Raw genomic sequence first — 24,153 nt, forward strand, 5'->3', positions numbered from 1 at the left:
AACCAGTCAATCCTAAAGGAAATCAGTTCTGAATATTCATTGAAGCGACTGATACTGAAGCTGAAGCGCCAATACTTTGGCCACATGATGTGAAGAGCTGACTAATTGGAAAAGACCCTGATGCTGGGAAAGATTGAAGGCAGGAGGAGCAGTGGATGACAGAGGATGAGATGGTTGGATGGCATCACCGACTCAATGGACGTGACTTTGAGCAAGCTCTGGGAGATGGTGAAGGAAAGGGAAGCCTGGCATGCTGCCGTCTGTGGGGTTGCAGAGTCAGACAAGACTGAAAGACTGCACTGAACAGAACATAGCAAATGGTTTAACCTTGCCACAAAGAGGTCTGGTCTTTGCCCTCAACTTCTGAGAGATAAGCTCTCAAAATTTTATGCCTGAGAGAAGGAATATCTTTGCGTTTGGCGGGAGCATGGGGGGCGGGGGGCGGGGGTGGGGGTGGAGAGGTCACACTGGGTAGTCTAAAGATAATTTTCGGAGTTGCTCACATCAGGAAGACCAACAGAGTAATTCATGATGGGAGGCTCGATCACATCATCTCAGTCATCCTGGACACTGAGATCAATTAAGTATGCATAACCAATTAATATAGCATGTATAATCCACACTACTATGCATAAATAGAAAACTAAGGAGAATCTACTATGTAGCACAGGGCACTCAATCTACTCAGTGCTCTGTGATGACCTAAATGGGAAGGAAATTCCAAAAGGAGGAAATAAATGTATACGTATGGCTGATTCACTTTGCTTCACAGCAGAAACTGACACAACAGTGCAAAGCAATTATGAAGTGAAGTAAAGTGAAGTGAAGTCGCTCAGTCGTGTCCGACTCTTTGTGACCCCATAGACTGTAGCCCGCCAGGCTTCTCTGTCCATGGAATTCTCTAGGCAAGAATACTGGAGTGGGTTGGCATTTCCTTCTCCAGGGGATCTTCCTGACCCAGGGATCGAATCCGGGTCTCCCGCATTGCGGGCAGACGCTTTAACCTCTGAGTCATCAGGGAAGCTACAAATAAATAAATATAAATATTTACCAAAAAATTTAACTGGTCAGTCAGTCAGTCATGCCTATCTTATGGAGCACTGTCCTCCAAAAAACCCACAACTGAACACAGGCCTGAGTGAGTTTCTCTGGTTACAGCATACTGTTACACATCAATACCAGGAAAGTAACCCATCCTGCCTCTGCAGACGAGAATAATATAAGCCCTGTGTTTGGTACTTCCCCCGACTTCAACTATGCACTTTTGGCCCCTGGCTGATTGTAATCTGCATCTTCTCCCTGTGATAAACTGTTCCCATGAGTATAATAGCTGTCAGAGTGTGGTGCGTCCTTCTAAGTGAATTATTGAACCTGTGGGTGGATGGGAACCACCCAAATCTGCAGTTCATGTCAGAGGCAAGGGTGATCTCTGCTCTCTAATTTTGTATCTGGTTAAACTTTTGAACATACAGATTAGAAAAGAAGAAATAAAATTGTCTTTATTTGCAGGTCATATGATAATTCTGTAGAAAATCCTAGGAAATCGTCAAACAAAACGCTTCTAAATTGTTTAGTGAGTTCACCAAGATCTCAGAATACACTACTGCATTTCAAGATGTGTTGTCTATGTATACACATAGCTCCATGAGACAGAACAGGAGGTACACTCTCAGGTGGACAACAGATTGTTTAACAAAGAAAGTGAAAGTCGCTCAGTAATGTCTGACTCTGTGATCCTATGGACTGTGGCCTGCCAGGCTCCTCTGTCCATGGGATTCTCCAGGCCAGAATATTCTCCAGGGGATCTTCCCAACTCAGGGATCAAACCCAGATCTTCCACACTGCAGGCAGATTCTTTACTGTCTGAGTCACCAGGGAAGTCCAAGAGTACTGGAGTGGGTAGCCTAGCCCTTCTCCAGCGGATCTTCCTGACCAAGGAATTAAAAAGGGGTCTGCCTGCAATGCATGCAGATTCTTTACCAGCTGAGCTACCAGGGAAGCTTTTGTTCAACAAAGGTACCAAGTAATTCAATGGGGGAAAGGATAGTCTTGAACAAATGGCACGACAAGTGGATATTCGCATGCAAAAATGAACCTTAGCCCTAACCTCACTCCAGATATAAAAATTAGCTTAGAAGGAATCATAGACCAAAATGTAAAACTATGAAACTTGTAGAAGAAAACAGGAGAAAATCTTGTGACTTTGGATAAAGCACAGATTTACACAGGACACAAAGACCACAAACTGTAAAATGTTTAAAAGTTGGATTTCATCAAAATGTAAAATGTTTGCTCTTTGAACATGACTGTTAGAAAGTGACAAGCCAGACCATGAACTGGGAGAGAGTATTTGTAGGGCACTGCTCTGATAAGTGATTTTGTATCCATGATGTGTAAGGAACTTTTACAACTTGACAGTAGGAGAGAAAGCTCAGTAATAAATGGGTAAATGGGTGAAAATTTTAAAAGACACTTTACAAAACAAGGGAGATATGGATGGCAAATAACCAGTGAAAAGATGCTCAGTATCATTAGTCATAAGAAAATATTAATTAAAGCCTCAGTGAGATACTTCTCACTGACACACCAAAATGGCTAAAAACAAATAAACCAATCTCAAACACACTCTGGCAGCCATACAGACCAGCTAGAACTTCTGTGCTTTGCTGGTGGGAATGCAAAATAGAAATGGTACAGCCACTTTGAAAAACAGTTCAGTAGTTTCTATAAAGCTAAACACACACTTGCCATATGAGTCAGTACCGCCATTTGTGAAAACAAGTGTCCCAAGACCCATATGTGAATGCCTATGGCAGACTTAGTATTAATAGCCCCAAACAGGAAACAACCCAAATGTTCACCAACTGGTGAATGGATGAGCAATGTAAGGGAAGTCCAGATAGTGGAAGACCTCTCAGAGAAAGAACTGCAAAATATTGTTTTTCTTTAAAAAAAAAAAAAAATCACCCAAAATATTGATACTTGTAAGAACATGGAATATTTTTTCAAATGCATTATGCTAAGTGAAAGAAGTCAGTCTCAAAAGGTTACATTCTATATGAGTATATTTATATGACTTTCTAGAAACAGAGTCACAGAAAATAGATCAAGGTTGTCAGAGCCTGGGAGTGGGGGAAGGATTGCCAAAAAAGTACATGAAGATACTATTTGGGGTTTTGGAACTGTTTTATAGTGAATGCTCTTGTGGTGCCATAACTCTTCAAACTAGATACCTAAAAAAAGGGTGAGTTTTACTTTATATAATGTATATTTCAATAAACTCGACTTAAAAAATATCACAAACCCCATAGACTGTAAAAAGACATTTGCAGTATGTGTAACTAATAAAGAAATAGTGTCTCAACTCTAGAATATGAAAGAACACCTATGAACTAATAAAAAGTCAAGTCTCTTAATAGAAATAGGTCACAGAAATTGCCTGATAGGAAGAATAAAAGTTAACAAACATTAAAAAGCAAGCAAACATAAAAAAGCTGCTTAATCTCATTTAGAAATCAAGGAATAGCCAGTTAAACCTTCAATTGAATACTATTTCCTATCTATCAGATTGGCTCAAAATGTGAAACTAGGTCACTCTGAAAGCTAGTTAATGAGGAGCAATGGAAATGTCAATCCACTTCTTTCAGGGCTATAATCTGGTAGAACTACTTAGGAAAACAATTTGGTATTCTCAGTAAAGTTAAATAGTATGTACTCTCTGATGCTGAAATTCCACCTCTAAACATATACCTTTCTGACATTCTGCCATGAGTGTACTTGAAGATACATATAAAGTAGATAACTAATGAAAACCTACTATACAGCATGGGGGGAAAAAAGAAAGGTTCAAGCTGTTTGTAGGGAATGTTTTAAGTTAACCTTAAAATGCATTCCAACATACAGTAGGTGCAGACAAATACTTTTTGATTCCACTTACACAAGGTACCTGGAGTAGTCAAATTCATAGAGTTGCAGGGTGCACTGATGGATGCCAGGGGCCAGGATTGGGAGGGATGAGGTGAGGGGATGAGGAATGGGGATTTACTGTTTAATGGGGACAGAGTTTCAGCTTAGGAAAGTGAAAATTTTAGGAGGTGGATGATGGTGAGAGTTGTACAACAATGTGAATGTACTTAGTGTCCCTGAGCTGTACAGTTAAATATGGTTAAAATAATATGTTTTATATTATGTGATTTTTCCACAAAAAAAATTAAAAACATTTGTAAAAAAGCAAAAATACAACCCCCAAAGTAGACTAGATACATAAGTTAAATTACAGCTTTATAATAGCTTTATAATGCTATATTCTTCTGCAATTAAAATGAATGAACTAGAGGCACGTGCATTAAAGTGAGCAAATGTCAAAAACATTCACTTGCATGAAAAGAAATCACAGAAGCACACACAAAATTTGTGCAGACAAGGTTCAAAAACTTCTCTCTCATAGGCTGTAGATCACCATTATTTTAGAAACATGTAGCTGGACATAAGCTGCCTGTATTTACACTCCAGCTGCTCACTTTCTAGCTGTGTAACCTTCAACTCCTTATACCAAAATTTCCTCAGTTGCACAGTGAGAGTTCTAGTACATATTAAGAGATGCTAACATGCTAGGGTAGCATGTGAAAGGATTCACAAATGAAGGCATTTTTATCACTCCCTAAGGGTCGGACACGACTGAAGCGACTTAGCAGCAGCAGCAGCAACCCACTAGGCAGAACCTCAGTGGTGCCGGGATGGCATACAGGAACCCCCACCCCTACCATGCTGCCATTGAACATCTGGGGCAGCAGGAAAAGAAGGCACAACGACAGTGCCTTTGAGTGCAAAAATCTACAGTTTGCGTCATGGAGGAGTGTGAACTCCTAGGTCTCAGGACCTATGAAAAAGGAAGGGGAACTGAGATTTCTGGAGCCCCGGGGACAGTTCAGCCTAAAATACCAGTTGACATTTGTAGCTAAGTCCTTGATGGTTCTGATAAAACAAGAATTAGAATAAAATCAATCAAGTCCACACTTGGTACAAGATAAGAACTACATGTAGTCCATTTCCGATTTCTTTTCCCCCCAGGCACAGATTTCCCAGATGGTATTTATTCCAAGCCTTTTGCTTGACCACTTTCTTCCTGTTTCTCAACTGATTGCTTATTGGCAACTTCTTCAAAGAGTGGGGCAGGAGGAAAAAGACACGAAGTGTGGAGCCCATCAACCCTCACATCTAAGACTTAGCCATTTCTTAAACTCAAGATGTGGTATGGTGATGCTGAATTTTCATTATGCCAAAATAACTACTGGAAAAGTGAGACTTTCAGGCAATCACATTGCCTATTTTATTTGGCTTCTTATCACTAGCTTTTATAGTTTGAATACTGAACTATCAGTTTGTGGAGTACGGGGGTAAAGTGATCTCAGGGTTGACTCCACTTTCCAGTGGAAAGCTAATGATGGGTTGAAAAGAATGAAACTTTATAACCAAAGGGAATTGTCATCTCTAATATATTAGGAAAATTCCATATTGTTTTTACTAGTATTTTATCATAACTCATATACAGAGAGCTATTATTAAAATATAATTACTATAATATCTTGTTTATTACTTACCCTCTTATTTCTACTTGAGCTACAGCAGTGATGTTGATTTGCAGGCTCACAAAATTGCTGTCTGGGTTGTCCTTGTTGGAACTAAAATACAGAGACAAATGATTTAAATATATTTTCTCAGATGTGTTAACTACATGATCATAAAAAACCTTTTATATATCGAAGGAGCGCCATGTTTTACCAATATGATCATTTGGAAAACAAAGGCATATCCATTTTACAAAATCATAACCATTTGTAAATGGAAACACTAAGATCCTCTATGATCAAAAGTAATAACTTTAGATTTATCTAAATTTTTTAGATTTAGTTTAGTCAAGGCTATGGTTTTTCCAGTGGTTATGTACGGATGTGAGAGTTGGACCGTGAAGAAAGCTGAGCACCGAAGAATTGATGCTTTTGAAGTGTGGTGTTGGAGAAGACTCTTGAGAGTCCCTTGGACTGCAAGGAGATCCAATCAGTCCATTCTAAAGGAGATCAGTCCTGGGTGTTCTTTGGAAGAAATGATGCTAAAGCTGAAACTCTAGTACTTTGGGCACCTCATGCGAAGAGTTGACTCATTGGAAAAGACTCTGATGCTGGGAGGGATTGGGGGCAAAAGGAGAAGGGAATGACAGAGGATGAGATGGCAGGATGGCATCACTGACTCGATGGACGTGAGTTTGAGTGAACTCCGGGAGATGGTGATGGACAGGGAGGCCTGGCATGCTGCGATTCATGGGGTCACAGAGAGTTGGACACGACTGAGTGACTGAACTGAACTGAACTGAATAACTTTAGAAAGTCATAACTTTCAAAGATGAGACACCTTATCCGAAAACATAACAGATTTCTAGAGAAGCCAACACTTCTTCCTTTCAACGACTAAGCCCAAAAGGCAGTGAGCTGAGTTCATTGTCCAGCTTCTATGAAGAACACATTCCTTAACTTCTTTGTGTACCAAGTTCATTGTCCATCAAATGGGAAAGGACAGCACAGTCAACTCCTGATTTTCCATGCTAATGAAAGGAGACCTGGCATGAATAAGCCAAGAGCAGCACATAATGGGAAAAGCATTTCTATTTGGCTCTGGAATGCATCATCCCATACATTGTTTTGGCAGCAAATTTATCTTCCTTATGGTTTATTTTTTGTGTAATATTAAAATAAGTGAACTTTACTGCACACTCACTGGCTACCTAAGATGAGAGGTGAGGAGTGAATTAGAAGCATGGCTGATGGTGTGAAGAAGCAAGACCCAAGGAAGCTGGGCAGTTAGGAGACAAAATAGATGTTCACCAAGTACATCAAGACACTCAAGATAGAAGATCCATGTTTAATAATAGTTCTTTGAACAGTGGCAAAATTATTTTTAAGTTTTCTGTTTCTTTCTCTCAAGCAAATATAAATAGATATAAAATTTAACTTAAAAAATGCATGTGTTAAACAACCATTACTGTAAAGAAACTATGTGGTCTCTTAAAAGGCTGGACCAGTAGGTGGGCTTTTGATGCAGCTGCCATTTGTGTTCATTGTCTTCCTGGGCTGTCACTGAAGTCACCCTAATACCCCAAAAAGTCATGCAGCTCTTAGCAAACAGCAAACCAGGATGTGACACCACTGCTAACAGGTCATGTTTATATTCAGGTCTCATTAAGAAGAGAAAGTTTCCCCTTCTTTCATCATCAAATCTCACGCAGATGCAATGAACAAGCTCTCATACTGACGATGGTAATGGGGCATGTCCTGACTAGCTTTTGAAGCTTTCCAAATGTGGGAGCAGGAAAAGATATGATAAAGTCTGCTTTCAAAGCAGGAGGAGACAGGATTGTTCCCACAACGCTTTTGAAAAGTCCTGTTCGATTGTATACACTGATAAGGCAACTTAAATGGCAAACACACATAAAAGATATAAACAGGCAAATGTCAGGCTCATTTCCTGCAAATGGGTATCACTGCTAAGCTTGTGACAAGGCTAGAGGGACTTGTTCACCAAAGTTTGAACCCCAATTTCCAGGCCACTTTATTATTATCACATCTGGGGAGGATCAGCCACCTAAAAAGGTGTGTTTTTTTTTTTTTTTTCCTTAAGGCAGGATTCTGACTTACCACTAAGAAGTCATTAAGTAATTCCACTTGTTAGAGACTGCGGTTCCAACTGCATTACAGGGAATGTTGCTGTTTGGAAGCTTAAATCTGATTGTTCCACATTTTAACCCAGACCTTGTTTCTAGGCGACTACTGCTTTACAACAGTAGAAATTAGAATTATGATAAAAAAAGTTTCACTTAAGTTACCCTATAATTCTATTTCATTTTGCTTCCAAGTAGTTTAATGAAAACAATTTTCATGGCAGCATCCAAAAAATATAAATAGATGTCAAGTATTAAATTGTCTTGGGACAGGAGTCTAATACGGGGTTTACAGAAGCTGTTTTGAAAAGTTGCAATAGCAGTGGTGGAATCAGAGGCTGGACCTGGATGGCTAATTTAAATCATCCTCCACACACATGCCTGCTGGCACCAGCGGTGGCGTCAGCAACCAGCAGGGTCAGCAAATCTCCTGGTAAGAAAGACGCCAGGCCGGATGTATAACTTAGAGGCATCTTTCACCTCTTTCCTGGAAGGAATGAACCCTCCCTCACTAACACCACTGCTCCATTCAAACAAGCAATTCATCATTGGCCTGGATGTTCAACTATTTATACCTTCGGTGCTAGTTCTTCCCAAGGAATGATGAATTTCCTCTCCATGACTATAGCCTATGTCAGGAACCAAGGATAAACATGTCTTTCACTTATTACTTTGATGCTATTTTCTTCTTCCTTATTGTTTCCTAATTCTATTTGCTAACATTCCCTCTATGCATTCTGTTGGCAAAACAATACAATGTTCATTTTACCATTACCAGGATCACCTTCAAGGAAGGTCATAAAGATCTGTTTGCCTGTGGGAATCACAAACTGAGACCTGCTCTAAACAGGGAGGAAGATGTTTACATGTCACACAGAGCCGGGGCATGGAGAGACCAGTTAATGCAAACATTTGGTGACACAAAATATTTAAAGTTTATTAATTTACACAGCCCTCTTCTCTTTGGGGTTCTATTTGTGGAAAGAGGTATTAAGTGTGGGTACCTGTGGTCAATATGGTCAAAAACTTGAGTTCAGACTTCAGAGCACTTGGTTTAATTTATTTTTGGTTTAAGCTGAATACAAACCATCCATTAAACACTTATTTATGTTGTTGGAGTCCGCCAGCAAAGCATGCAGATAAATGCTCATCACTCACATACTAGCGTATTTAAGTATTAAAAGTATTCTCAAATACTTTTATTTCTATAACATATGTTTTTGGAATTCGATGGCTACTAAAAGCTCTTGCCTCTCTAGTTATTTCTGCATTTTCAGAATAATGTTAAAATAATCATGAGTTTCTATAGCATATAAGGATGGAATATAATCATGGACTGTTCTTTTAGATGAAGAGGGATGTTTAAAATGTGACCATTTCTATTTTCCATCAAATTCAGCACTTCCTCACTGAATTCTTCATTTAAAAATATTTGTATTTATTTGGCTGCAATGAGTTTTAGTTGCAGCACTCAGAATCTTCAAGCTTAGCTGCATCATGTGGGATCTAGTTCCCTGACCAGGGACTGAACCTGGGGCCCCCTGCACTGAGAGCAAGGAATTTTAGCCACTGGACCACCAGGGAAGTCCCTGAATTCATTATTTGAATGGTTATCTATAGGACAATTTGGGGGAAGGCATTAACAGTATTATTCAGTGTTCTTTGTTCCTTGATTGAACTACTAGTTACATCCATTCTATTATTCGAAACTGCAATCAAAAGTGAGAAGCAAACATCAGGAATTTGCTTTGCATCTTTATACCAGGTGTTAAATGCTGCGACTTTTATAAGTTAGGAATCTTTTGTGGAGTGATACGAAGCTTCATGCTACTGTAGAATCAGTGTCACAGACAATGATGGTGAGAAACATATTATTGCCCGAAGTGATGGTAGTCCTTCCTCATGCAATTCTTTACCTTTTCCTTTTTTTTCCCCTGAAAACTTAGACATATAAACCAGAGGTTTAACAAATAAGAATATTTAGAACCACCTGAACCTTTCGAAAAATATACATCTATGTAGATACAAAGAAGTGATTTTACTCTCACTCCACAGCCTGCAGAATGGATCTCTTCTTCAAAAGCAAGAAAAAATAAATAAATAAAAAGGAAAAGAAAGAAAGAACCGGTTTAATAGAAACAAAGGAAAATGGCCTGTGAACATATGGGTTCTAATTTTAGAAGACCTGTTATGGTGAAGGAGCATTCATTTCACCATGGACCTCATTAATACTAAACACTGACAATAATTTATGCATATAAAGGTCTCACCTTCTGATTTGAAGATCGAAGTTAATGCTCATGTTTGTTTTCTGGAGACGTGGAACTGTAAATCGGAGGCCCAGAGAAGACTAAAAAAAAATCACAAGACATTAAGTTTATTACATGAAAGGAACCTTACATACAGCTTAAAAATCTTTTTATGTCACCCCTGTGAATCCCCATCCTAGGCTGCTGCTGCTTCTACGCTGGGGGAGCTGAGACTTCAGGGCCCAGGCCATGCAGTGCTGTGCTGTGCTTAGTCGCTCTATCATGTCTGACTCATTGTCTCATGGACTGTAGTCTGCCAGGCTCCTCTGTCCATGGGATTCTCCAGGGAAGAATACTGGAGTGGGTTGCCATGCCCTCCTCCAGGGGATCTTCCCAACCCAGGGATTGAACCAAGGTCTCCCACATTGCAGGCAGATTCTTTACCACCTGAGCCACCAGGGAAGTCCAAGAATACTGGAGCAGGTAGTCTATCCTTCTCCAGGGGATCTTCCCCCACCCCAGGAATTGAACGGGGATCTCCTGCATTGCAGGCAGATTCTTTACCAGCTGAGCTACCAGGAAAGTCCCTCCAGGGCATGGAAGTGCCTATACACTGTCCTTTTTTCATTTAGCCTCTTATCTCTCTTTTCCTGCCACCTTCTTTACCTGCTAAATTAAAACAACCTAAATATATGAGAGGAGATTGATTTAGAATACTGTGGTGATTCCGTTTGATGGAAATTCATGTCATTGTTGAATGTATAACGGTGACGCCTATGCAATGTAGAAAATGCTTCTAACGTAATGACGATCAATAAAGAAAAAAAGTTACACACTTGTATGTACCATGTGTTTTAGCTACAGTTTTAAAAGGCTGCCAGTGGAAAAATTAATGTATGGGAGTGAGGATGTCTTGTTAGAAAATAACCAGGATAATATGTTACAGTTAAAGTTGTAAGTGTATGGATTATATTTTCCACCTTTCTTTTCCAAAGTTTTAAAACTGTCCTTATTGTTTTTACAGTTTGAAAACAGATTTTTAAAAACCTGAAGAAAAATGAATCCAATGATAATATAAAAAGAAAGTAAAAAATAAAAGCTAAGACATATATTACTTACTCTCCCATGCACTTCTAAGTGCAAAGTCTAAGTCTGTAAGCCTTACATGCAAAGTCTCACAAAGTCACAGCAACCACACTACAAAATAGGTACCTTGATCGTTGACATTTTACTGTCCATAGCCATCCGAGGATTCAGGAGATTAAGTGTCTTGTTCCAGGTGTAGAGCAAATGAACTCTAGAGTTGGAACTGAAATCACTACAAGCCAACTCAAGAACCTGAAACTCACAGCCACTACACTGTGAGAATCAAACCAGCAATAAAAACTCATGTCGTCATAAACCAGTAATAATATGAGCTAATTAATCATCATTTTTATCACAAATCATCAAGATTTCATCAGCCTGTACTGAATGAGCTGCAAGTCAGGTATGCCCTGGTGTGTTAGTCACTCAGTCATGTCCAATTCTTTGCAACCCCATGGACCATAGCCCGCCAGGCTCCTCTGTCCATGGGATTCTGAAGGTAAAAACACTGGAGTGGGTTGCCATTCCCTTCTCCAGGGAATCTTCCTGATCCAGGGATCAAACCTGGGTCTCCTGCCTTGCAGGCAGATTCTTTACCCTCTGAGCCACCAGGGAAGTTCTAACTGCCCAGGGGCTTTACATCACATCACTGATTGCTCAAAATATTCCTACAATAGGTATTCACCCACTTCAATTTGACTTGCCCAAGGGATCACTGCTTGTCACTGAAGAAACTGGGACTTAAACCGAGGTGTGCCTAATTATTAAACCTATGGATCCTTATGCCCCAACCGGGAAGAATTCCTTTAAAATTCCAGATGTGCAATTTTCTATCAGACCTCTAGGACTTTGCACATATTCTTCCCTCTTCTTTAGAAACTTTTAAAGTCTTTGCCTGTGCTTCCTACTTGGAGAACTCCTACTAATGCTTCAAAGTTTAGGACGCGAGATCGCCCTGCAGCATATCCTCCAATCTTCCAGGCCAAGTCAGGCAGAAACATTCTCTTTATTCTTTGTCTCCTTCTTTGGTACTTTCCCAGGACTCAACCTATGGTACTGAAAATTTTTAAGTTTCTTTTTAAAAATTATTTATTTGGTTGCACTGCTTCACTGTGGCATGAGGGATCATTTGTTGAGGCATGTGGACTCTTAGCTGTGGCATATAGAATCTAGCTCCCTGACCAGGGATCAAATCCGGGTCCCCTGCATTGGGAGCGTGGAATCTTAGCCACTGGACCACCAGGGAAGTCCTCAAATTGTAGGTTTCTTATCAAGTGGGGATTATACATTTTTTCTTGATATTATCAGACTGTAGTTTAATACAAGGCATATAGAAGGGGTGTAATTAAAAATAGTTGACAGAATGGTGAAAATGTGTGCTTCTGTTTGCACACTTCCAGTGGTGGGTGCTTACTATATTGTGGTGAGGCCTGTTCGATGTTGGTCTTTTATTATATATACAACACAAGATGAAGATACAATGAAAATGTGACAATTTCATACTGATAAGAGACACATATCATCTTAACTAGAACCAAAAGTCATATCTCTGGGCATTGATTCTAAAGAGTCTTTTTTGAGCTACTATTTTTTTTTTTTAATTCTATTTGAGAAGCTTTGAGAATTTTTACAAATCTTATTGGTATATAAATATTTTTATATTATTAAAGCTAATATATGAAAATGATCAGGTTACAAATCAGAGGTGAAACTTCTAAATACAACCTTGAATGTTCTGTTAAAAAGTCACTTGAAAACTATTTTCTAAAAAATCCTGGGACTGGAATAATTAATCCTAGCGGTTTGTGACGCTTTTTAATATTTAGGACTGCTTTTACATTTGGAATTTTATTAAAACCCATTGCGAGTATTCTTTTAGAAGTACAAGATGAAGAAGTAAATAAATCAAAGTGTTTTATAACAAAAGAGAACGCAATAAAATTTGATGTGTTTAAGGGCATTCAAGGGTGAGATAAGAAAGCTATTAGGTTTCCCCTACTATAGACCTCAGAGATAAACGAATACAAACAATTTACTTCCTTGACTTCTAAAGATTATTTGCTGGTAAAATGGATTGACGTCTTTTCACGAAAACACATTTGTGGCTAAGACCACACTGCCATTTTTACCCTCCACTTTGAACAGCACTGGTGTCCAGTTTTTGTTCTAAGACTATCCTTAGTTATTGATGAACTTATATGATCTCTGGTCTGGATTTAATACTTTTAATACTAAAAAAGGAATGAGTGCTCGGTCACCTATAGAAGCTAATACCATTAATACCATGTCAACTCATTTCTCTCTGACCTTAGGTAGACCTTTTCCTATCAAATTGGGCGGTTAGATTTTTCTTGAAAACTAGCCAAAGGATTTATAAGCTTCTAGATAAAAGGATTCTAATGAAAGCTGTTCCACTATCTCAGCTTAGACATCCCATTCTATCTTTCATGGCTTGCTTGAAATATCTCATCTGTTATTCATTAATTTTTATCCAATTTTTGTAGGCCCACTAGAATGCAGGCTTTCTGTTGAGACCTGGTTCGAATCTGGGTTCTGTTCCTCATTACATGCAACTTTGGGTAATTCATTTGATTTCTCTAAGTCTCCGTTTCCTCATCTGTAATATGGGAGAAACACCTGACTCATAGGATTGCCAGTTGTTGTAAAAATTAAATGAGATAACACATGCACAAACCACCCAGTGAAGGGTTTATAACAGAGGGCAATCAATACATGTTAGCTAATAAAAACCTATTATAAATGTTTATCTTTCATTTAAATATTTACTTTTTTTGACTCAAGAAGTGAATTTATTAGACTACAGCTTGGCATATCTTTTAAATACCCAAGATCAATGGAAGGATAATCAATTTAAAATGTGAGAAAGTAAACATATTATTCTAGCACAGTATCCTAGAGTATAAACTGGGAATAAGTATTACTTGATAGAAAGTTTCAAACACTCAACTAAATGTGAGAAACACTGGGATAGAAGGTTTCCTTACTGCAGAACTTCTCAGCACTTTAAAATGCAGGCACCTAAAGGTCCCAGCAGAGAAGGCAATGGCAACCCACTCCAGTAATCTTGTCTGGAAAATCCCATGGGCAGAGAAGCCTGGTAGGCTGCAGTCCATGGGGTCGCTAAGAGTCGGACATGGCTGAGTGACTTCACTTTCACTTTTCACTTTCATGCATTGGAGAAGGAAATGGCAACCCACTCCAGTCTTCTTGCCTGGAGAATCCCAGGGATGGGGGAGCCTGGTGGGCTGCCGTCTATGGGGTTGCACAGAGTCGGACACGACTGAAGCAACAGCAGCAGCAGCAGCAGAAGGTCCCAGAGAGGATATGATTCTTAGCAGTGACTACAGGACTCCCTTTAAAAGGCTCATCTCAAAGGAATAACACTCTCTGGAAAATACTTTGGGAAGCTGTTTTTAATGCAAACCTACACACTTACACATTTCCAGAAAAAGTTTTTTCCAAACAAGTCATTTCATTATCAATGATTCATAAACATCTATTTTAAAACAGAGAAATACATATGTTTAACTTGTAACACTTAATTACGTAGCATTTGTAGATTTCAGTTTTTTCTCCCTTGATTTATGACTCCATAAAATAATGACTTTCACTATGATATTTATTACAAGAAGTTACTCTGTATATACTTAAACTACAATGGCATAAAATGAATTTATTGCCCACAAGTAATCCTGAATGGGAAGTTCCTAAATCTGGAAACAAAGGGAAGAAAAAGGACTCCTTATTTTTTTATAAGCCTGTTACAGATCATGGTTAACCCTTTCTTTATTTTTGCTACAATTCTCTGTATTATTCTTCATCAAGTAAGGTGCATGGAAAATATGGACCTGGTAAAGTCGCTTTAAAACCTGGATTATAGTCATATTTTAACGTGAAAATACTGTGAATATATTCACATGGGAGGTATATCTAAAATAAAAGTTTAATCATCATTGCTAAAATTATTAATTCTGTTATTTCTTAAACCTTTTCAATCATAGTTCTTGGACTCAAAGGAAAAAAACTGTAGTGAAATTCAAAGAAAGAATATTAAAAAAAAGTCTGCAGTGAAAAAAAAATAGCCTTTAGAAATTTGTTGAGACTGAAGCTATGTGAGAATGACATCAAAAGAGAAGGCATGTGAAAGCATTCATCATTTTGTGTATTTAAGCTCAGTTTATCCGGTTGGCACCAGTTATGATGCAAAATCCCACCACCCTGAGAATTTCCTGACAAATTGGTTTTAGTTGCCAGGTGCTAAGTTGCTGAGTGCTAATTGGTGGTGGGGGAGGGGGGTGGCTTTCCACTAGTTCTCTTTACAATTCAATTAGACAGAAATCAGTTAAGGGCATCTGGTTTTTTCTTACATTTGTTCCAGCCACCATAGGGTTCCCAAGGTCACACACCACCATTCGGGTGACATTGTCCATCTTGTACTCACAACTCAGTGGGCGCAATGCCTGCAACAAGGAAGAACACCAGTGCGGAGTCAGGGGGCAGAATAAACGACATCCTGTCACGAAAGTAATGGGGCAGCCGGGAAGCTTCTCTTGATTTCAAACACCTGTGTGAATGCCTGAGCCCAAAGATTCATGTGTGACCATCAACTTGGAAGAGAAGTGTGTGAGAAAAGACCAAAGTTTAATTTTAAGAAGTAATGTGCTGGATGGGTAAACACCTTTTCTGTTTCATTGAGGAAGAAAACACTGTGCAGAATATTTATATGCACACTTTTGAAATGATTTGCACTACTGTTTAATGTGGGGCATGAATATTACAGATAATTAAACACGACTAAGCCAATTCTTGCAAGAATGAATGACAGCAAGATATATAGGTTATCATATGACCCAATGACCATTTGCAAGAGAATTGCTTTGAACACACATTTCTCCCTACATTGGTTCCATGTTGAGATTACACACCCAATCTTAGTTCAGTCTTATAAATACTTAAGATGACAAGAGAGCACATTTATGTTTACCCCCTGCTTTTCATCTTCTTTTGTGCCCCACATCCTATTCTGATTAGAATATATATAAAGTCAAGTTCAAAGAGATGCTTAGAATTATGTGCTGGAGAAGGTCTGAAGGTTACACTCAATGGAGGAGTTTTATCATTGGACTCCTGTCCTCTACTCACAGCTCTTCTTGTGTCTTCAGGCTACTCCCATTTGTCTGGAAGTCCACAGCTGGATCTACACCCAGAGCTGCTTTCCATCTTTCAAAACCTAATGTCTCTATGGCCCTGCTCTGGCTTTGAGCAGCTAGACATGTTCATCCATTCTTTCACTCTAACTTGTTAAGTGCCACTGATATATTACCTGTCAGCCTCACTGCCAAAGATAAGCTTGCAAAATGAGGACTTTGACAAAGGACCGCATGAGAGGACCGTGGAAAAGGGATCCAAATATGAGGACCTCTTATCCATCTGTCAGCCCTACTGAAATTTCATTTAAGAAAGTCATGTGAATTTTCAAGTAGAAGTTTCAGAAACCATCCCCTTTCCCTTCTTCCCACTTCATTGAGAAAAACCAAGAATCAAAACAAAGAAAAGGCAAACAAATCTCAGACATCTAAGTCAAGATTTCTGTGGGTAAATCATACACTTTAAGAAAATTAAGAGGGCAGGGGGTTTTGTATCTGTTCTATTCCCAGAGGCTAGAACAATGTCCAGCACAAAGCAGTAGATGGTGTCTGGAGATACAGAGCACAAGTAGCTCATAATCTCTCCTACGAGGAGCCTGAAATAAAATAGACAAACACATGTTGTTGTTGTTCAGTTGCTAAGGGTCCGACTCTGTGACCCTATGGACTGTGGCCTGCCAGGATCCTCTGTCCATGGGATTCTACAGACAAGCATAATGGAGTGGGTTGTCATTTACTTTTTCAGGGGATCTTCCCAACAAGGGATCGAACTTGTGTCTCCTACATTGGCAGATGGATTCTTTACCGCTGTGTGCCAGGAAAGCCCCATGGACAAGCACATACTTAAGTATAAAACCCTTTTGCTGCCACCAGCCATTGAAAGGTCTGGTCCAATTCATGAGAAAGAAGCAAAATTTCTGATGTCCAGAGGAAGCATTTAATATCTGCTCTTTCCAAATAACCTGAGCAACGTTAGTATCCTAAGTAAGAAATGTATTTTTTAAAAGTTGGTAATATTTTTGCTTCTCAAATTTAGCTTTCGCATCTATTCAAGTTCTGAAGGATCCAAAAGTAACCCTAATTGTAAGAGATTTTTTTTGTTGGAATTACTCAATCCCGAAAACAGGAGGGAAAAAAAAAGAACCCAGCAAAAGCTTTCCAAAATACCCATGTGTCCCTTGAACATAATTCAAGGATTTGGTTTCTATAGTAAATATTTTTATCTTATCTGAAGGTTGAGAGTTATATGTACATTTTCCCCAACTGTCTAGAAATAGCTTTTTCACATCAATCAAAGATCTTTCTTCCTCCCCAGAGTCCCACCCTTTTTCTTTTTTTAACCTTTATTTCCTCTCTCTGAGTGGGAGAAACAATGATTGTTTTTCTAGATATTTCTAGACTATTTTCCTCAGCTGTTCCTGAGACTATCTTGTTCTCATCCATTTATAGCTCTTAGATCATTATTCATTCACGGAAAATATTTACTGTGTACCTGTCACTAACCAGGCACTGATGAAAAAACAACAACAAAACAAAACCTTGTCCTCCTTAAACTTCCTATTACAGAAAGAAGTATAATAAAGAATCACAAGCAATCGTAGCAAGCAATGGAGACATAGTTTGTTAAGTTTCATGATAGAGAAATTCACAGTGACGGAGGAGCACACGCACATAGAAATGAGCCACCAGAACTTACTTACAAGACAGAGAGAGACTCACCGACTTGGAGAACACGCTTATGGTTGCCGGAGGAAAGAAGAGGGGAAAGATAGTTGGGGGGGTGGGGGGGGGGTTGGGATAGACATGTACACACTGCTACATTTAAAATGGATAACCACCAAGGACCTACTGTATAGCACACAGAACTCTGCTCAATGTCGTGTGGCAACCTGGATGGGAAGGGAGTTTGGGGGAAAATACATACAAGGGTTTCCCTGGTGGCTCAGCTGGTGAAGAATCCACCTGCAATGCGGGAGACCTGGGTTCAATCCCTGGGTTGGGAAGATCCCCTGGAGAAGGGAAAAGCTACCCACTCCAGTATTGTGGCCTGGAGAATTCCATGGACTGTATAGTCCATGGGGGTCGCAAAGAGTCAGACATGACTGAGTGACTTTCACTTTCACTTTCAGATATATGTATATGTATGGCCGGGTCCCTTCATGTTCACCTGAAACTATCACAATATTGTTTGCTAATCAGCTATACTCCAATGCAAAATAAAAAGATATTTAAAAAAAAGAAAAAGAAGCAGTCAAAGAGGACACCCTGGAGGAAGAGACGTCTAAGTTCCTGGGGGGCAGGGGGGGCTGCAGAGACAGGGCAGCTCAGAGGTTAAGAGGACGGGCCTGACCTGACAGCTCAGGTGTAAATCTTGGTTCTGCTACATAATAGCTGCGTGACTTCGGGCATGTTTCTGTTTCTTCTTATCTATGATAGCCTTGCTGTGTCTCTATCAGGCTGCTAGGAGGATTAAGTAAGTTGAATACTTGCAAGAGCTCAGAGCAGAGCACAGCTCACAGCAATTGCTCCATCACTATTAGACTGAGGCCTGACGGGTGAGTGGTAAGAAGTAAGCTGGGAAAAGGGGACAGAGAGTGGAGTTACTGAGGGGGCAGGACATGTGAGCCCTCTGTGCTGGGAGGGTTCATGGGTAATACAGAAACTGAAAAGGAATTCCATCCCTCTAGGATTAGGGTGTGGGTAAAGGAAGGACCCAAACACCTGTGATGCGGCTGAGATGAGCGTGCAAGTGTGCTCAGCCACTCAGCTGTATCCGACTCTTTGCAACCCCATGGACTGTAGCTCTCCAGGCTCTTCTGTCCATGGGATTTTACAGGCAAGAATACTGGAGTGGGTTGCCTTTACCTCCTCCAGGGATCTTCCTGACCCAGGGATCAAACCCACGTCTCCTGTGTCTTCTGCACTGGCAGGCAGGTTCTTTACCACTGAGCCACCTGAGAAGCCCAAGAGGAGATCAGCAGGGGTGTAATTAAGGGCCTCATAAGTCATCTTAGGGATTTGCTCTTTATCCTACAAGCAATGGGGAGCTAGGAAGGGTTTTGTGTGTGTGTGTGTGTTTTTTAATTGGAGTCTAGTTGCTTTACAACGTTGTGTTAGCTTCTCCTGTACACCATGCGAATTAGCTATATGTATACATATACCCCCTCCCTAATGGACCTCCCTCCCCCACCCCTCCGGCCGACCCTCTGGGTCACCACAGAGCACCGAGCTGAGCACCCACCAGCTGTCTTACACATGGCAGTGTATGTGTATCAGTGCCGCTCTCCCAATTTGTCCCACACTCGCCTTTCCTCCTGTGTCCACAAGTCCAGTCCCCACGTCTATGCCTCTATTCCTGCCCTGCAAATAGCTTCATCTGTACCATTTTTCTAGATTCCACATATATGCTTTGATTTGCATTTTAGAAAGGCGGCTTCCTGTGTAGGGAAGAGGCTGGGAGATGGGGAGATGACAGGAGACTGTTGTAGTCATCTCAGAAGAAGACTGAGTCCGTCTGGAGAAAGGCAGTGAGATGGAGAGAGGATTTAAGTTTTAGAAACTGAGTGGAGACTAGTGGAGTTCCCTGAGACAGGCTATGGAGAGGAGTGTGGAAAGATGAAGTCCAGTTCTTTTTGTATGTGTGTGTGTGTGTGTGTGTGTGTGTGGATAAACAAGATTTGTTCTCACGATGCAATATTCCTCAGCAATATACAGGAATAACTACTGATGACTAATACATACTAGGACATACATGAACCTCAAAAACATTGTACTAAGCGAAAGCTAGACGCAAATGACTGTTTATGGTATGGCCCCATTAATATGAAGTGTACAGAAAACGCACATTTACACAGATGGGAGTAAATCAGTGGCTGCCTTGGCTGGATTTAGGGGTGGTGAGGGACTGCAAATAAGCACATGGCAACTTTTTGAGATGATGGAAATGTTCTAAATCTGTATTGCTGTGATAGTTGCATCCCTCTACAAATCTACTAAAATAACTGAATTGTGTGTGTATTGAACTTATGTAATTACAATGGGTAGATTTTACAGGATACACATTGAACCTCAGTGAGGCTGTTAAAGAAAAAGATCATAGGTTTAGGGACCAGAGTATTGGGATGATTTAGAAACATTTTATTATTGGAGCCAGGGGGAAATTGAGGTAGGTTAAAATCTGATGGCTATATTCAACTATATACCTGTGATGAACTGAATAATGGGCCCAAGAAATCCAGTTCTGGACACACTGAGTGTGAAGTGGGTGGCGACAGAAGAATGAAGTGTATATGGGGTCCCTGGAATAGACAGGTTCATAGAGGCAGAATGTGGAATGCTGGGTCCCAGAGGCCGGGGAAGGGGGTAAGAGGGAGCCCAGGTTTCCTGGGTACAGAGTTTCTGTTTGGGATGATGAAAATGTTCTGGAGCTGGTCAGTAGTGATACAGCAATGGCATTATACTTCATGTCACTGAACTGTACACTTCAAAAGGGTTAAAATGGTAACTTTTATGTGACATATATTTTACCACAATAATAAAAAGATAACGCACATAGGCTTTTATTTCTGGAAACATTTAGAAGAAAGGTCACTGTAAAAAAGCATAAAGGCTGACTCCATTAAGGTCTTTAGAGCAGGAGATGACCAACATCTACATTTTTGAAAAGATGCATGCTTTCCACTGTATATATGTACCACACCTTCTTTATCCATTCCTCTGTCATGGACATCGAGGTTGCTTCCAGGTCCTGGCTATTGTAAACAGTGCTGCAATGAACACCAGGATGCTCCGTCTTTTGTAATTATGGTTTTCTCAGGATATATGCCCAGTGGTGGGACTGCTGGGTCGTATGGTAGCTCCGTTTTTAACTTTTTAGTTTTTTATCCCTATTTTTAGTCTTTTTAGTTAGGATTGATATATATACTCTACCATGTGTAAAATAGGTAGCTATTGGGAATCTGCTGTACAGCACACAGAGCTCAGTTCAGTATTCTATGAAGACCCAGAGGGGTGGGATGGGGTGGTGGGAGGGAGGTCCAAGAGGAAGGGGATATATATACGCATATAGCTGATTCACTTTGTTGTATAGAAGAAAGTAACACAACATTGTAAAGCAATTATGCTCAAATAAAAAAAAATGATTTTAATCAAAGAACAACAAAACCAACAATCAGATAATCCCTCATATTTTTCCTCTTGAGAGAAAATTGCTTTAAAAAAGCCCTAAACTTGAACTGAGTATAAAGAAAAAGGGACACAAACCTCAAACTGCTTAAAAACAAAGAAGGAATTAGAATGTGGCTTAGTCATGTCAAATTCAAATTCTGCCCAAGGGAAACTGATGGAGGAAAACAGTTAAGGACTCATTGGAGAGTATGGATAATGTCTGTTGTAATGTCTAAAGCCCTAAAGATAGAAACGATAAATGTTTCCTATGTTTTCCATGCAACAAAGTGGATAGTAAACTGGATGTTTTGCTAAAAGAAGAATATTTTGAATAGATGCTTTGTGTAACTAAGTCAGGAGTGGAGTGACAGAAAGGGCATTGAAATAAAAACAGAAGAGCCCTGGAACAGCTTTTAAAATAACATACTTGAGCTTCATTGTTTGTTTGTTTATGTATTATTTGCTTGTAAGTGTTCCTAGATGATATGTTCCCTGGAAACAACAGAAATTTGTGATGACTTTAGGACTGTCAAATATACTTGATTATTGTTCTTCTGGGTTTATTTACTGAAAAGATAATTTAACTAAAACATCAATCATGAGACTAGAGGTGTGCATAGAGAATTTTGTATTCCTCACATTTGTAAATGTCTTTCAAATACCCACATCACAACAGTTGTTAGCATTTCTTTAAAGGAATTATATTTCATTAGATGATATAACCATTAGAATGTGCATATTTCCAAGATGGTGCAGTTTTTGGAAAGTAGCAGAATTTTAATAAACATCAGTTAAAAGAACCATACCCATCAACAAGAATTTAAATAATACTCATTGTGCAGACTTCCATGAAAACTGCAGGCAAGACTATGCAAGTATGAAACTTGGCCTCTGCCCTTAAATGTGTGTCTGTATATCTCCGAAACCAAAGGACTGTCTCTGTTATCCTTTGGTGTATTTATAATGATTTTCTATCAGAACCCAAAGATATTCTGCATGGGAAGATACATATTCTGATAAGGAAAGGGAAGCTATAAAGAGCATCAGGGTCAGTTTAACAAACAGAGGCACTTCAGGATTGGCAAATGACTAAAGCTTGGCTTTTTCTTGGTCCTGTTCCTGAAAAGGTAGACTAACAAGAAAGGAAAAAAATGAATGCATTTCGTTTCCAGTGCCTGTCTAGGCTCTTTTCAGTGCCAAGCTGGGATTGGCAGGACCTTCCTCCAAAAGCAGTAATGAAAATCAGACCTCCTGGGACCTGCTTGAAGCATAAAGGAGCTCAAAGTCGAGGCCAGAAAACAGCTGGGGTTGGTGGGAGTCAGCTTGGGGGTCATCAGTGTGATGGTGATGGATCACATTGATGGGCTGCTTCTTTCAGGCAGTGGTCTTCCTCATTTCAGCGCCCAATCTTTGGTCACTTTATCTTTGCACTGGGGCCAAGAAAGATATGAATACTTACTTAAGACCATCACCTTTCCTGGGCCATTGCTATTGTGCTTAACAAAATGGGGTGCCATCTTGTTTCCTTTTATTAATGAAGAAACTCTGAGCTAAGATGACTTAACATGGATTTGATTTCAAAATACACCTAGCTCTTTCCTCCTTCAGATCACCTCCTGGCATTACCTTATTGCTGCGTTCAATCCCAACATAATCGGCCGCTTCCGGAATGCTCACAAAGAGCTCAGCTTCGTAGGCACCTTCCCCTTCATTTCTCGCACTGATTATGAGCATAAGGTGGTTTTCATCTCCAATGATGACCTGATGCTTATCTCTAAAAATAAAGTTTAAAAAGAATCATTAGGTATGATATATCTCTGGATGCGTGGATATTTTATTTAAGGACTTAGAGGAAGATGAGAACATGCAAGACTGAGAAAAAATAAGATTCATTGTCGTGAGGGGGTGATCAGAAGAATTAAAACTGTCTGGATGGGAAGGGTACGAAAACACCCCAGGGTAAACGTTTAACCACCAGTTCTCCAAACTAGTGGTTACTGGTGGAGGGGGGAGGGGCAATATTGAGGCCAGGGAGTGGGAGGCACACACTACTGGCTGTTAAGTTAGGCTCAAGGATTGTATTGTACCATGTAGGGTATATAGCCTGTAGTTTGTAATAAGTATAAGTGGAAAGTAACCTTTAAAACCTATATAATAAATAAATAAACAACCAGTTCTCAAAAAAAAAAAAAAAATTAAACAAAACTACGACCTACAGCATTTGCTAATTCCAGTGGTATAAATCCTCCCGTTGTGATCAATTTTCAGCTACCCACATACTTAACAGTCTACCAGCAAAAACTGAACACTTTAAAATTCAGTTCACAAGCCAGAAGGAGGGAGCTTCAGCCCATCCATGAAAACCTCCCATAGGAGGAAGACAGACAGCAGGAAGAGAAGGAGAGAGGTGATTTAGAAAGTACGAGGAGGAGGCGTGGGCAACACAAAGGGGAACCTAAGGCAAGAAAAAGGCAGACAAAAGAAGATCTCAAACAACTACTGGAAGATTGGGGGGTATTTTGAAGAAATTTAATTCCCTCCAAACTTCTAATCGAATCAGCATTTGGAAAAGCCCACTTTTGACCCTTAATCAAAGATATTGGTTTGGACACTCACTAAATTATGAAATTTGGAAAAGGTCCCCATGAGCGGTTACCAAAGAGATTCCACACTGGCAGTGAGATAGTTCCTGGGGTGGGTCTGGGTTGAAGGAGGTGGGGAGGAGCACATTTTTACTGGGTGCTCTTTGATTCCTATTGGATTTTGTGACATC

The 24,153-nt window shown here is 39.8% G+C and overlaps 1 protein-coding gene across 1 annotated transcript in view; it reads right to left on the bottom strand.

Moving 5' to 3' along the window:
- ITGA8 (integrin subunit alpha 8) overlaps window positions 1-24,153 on the bottom strand; it is a 194,498-nt gene that overhangs the window by 60,398 nt on the left and 109,947 nt on the right. The window contains exons 20-23 of the mRNA XM_052651025.1: window positions 23,007-23,154; window positions 15,435-15,527; window positions 9,982-10,061; window positions 5,601-5,681 (exon numbers count right to left, since the gene is read on the bottom strand). Coding sequence (XP_052506985.1) covers window positions 5,601-5,681; window positions 9,982-10,061; window positions 15,435-15,527; window positions 23,007-23,154 — 402 coding nt within the window. The remainder of the gene's footprint in view (window positions 1-5,600; window positions 5,682-9,981; window positions 10,062-15,434; window positions 15,528-23,006; window positions 23,155-24,153) is intronic.

Source organism: Budorcas taxicolor, chromosome 13 (assembly GCF_023091745.1).
Source record: "Budorcas taxicolor isolate Tak-1 chromosome 13, Takin1.1, whole genome shotgun sequence".
Lineage (NCBI taxonomy): Eukaryota > Metazoa > Chordata > Mammalia > Artiodactyla > Bovidae > Budorcas > Budorcas taxicolor.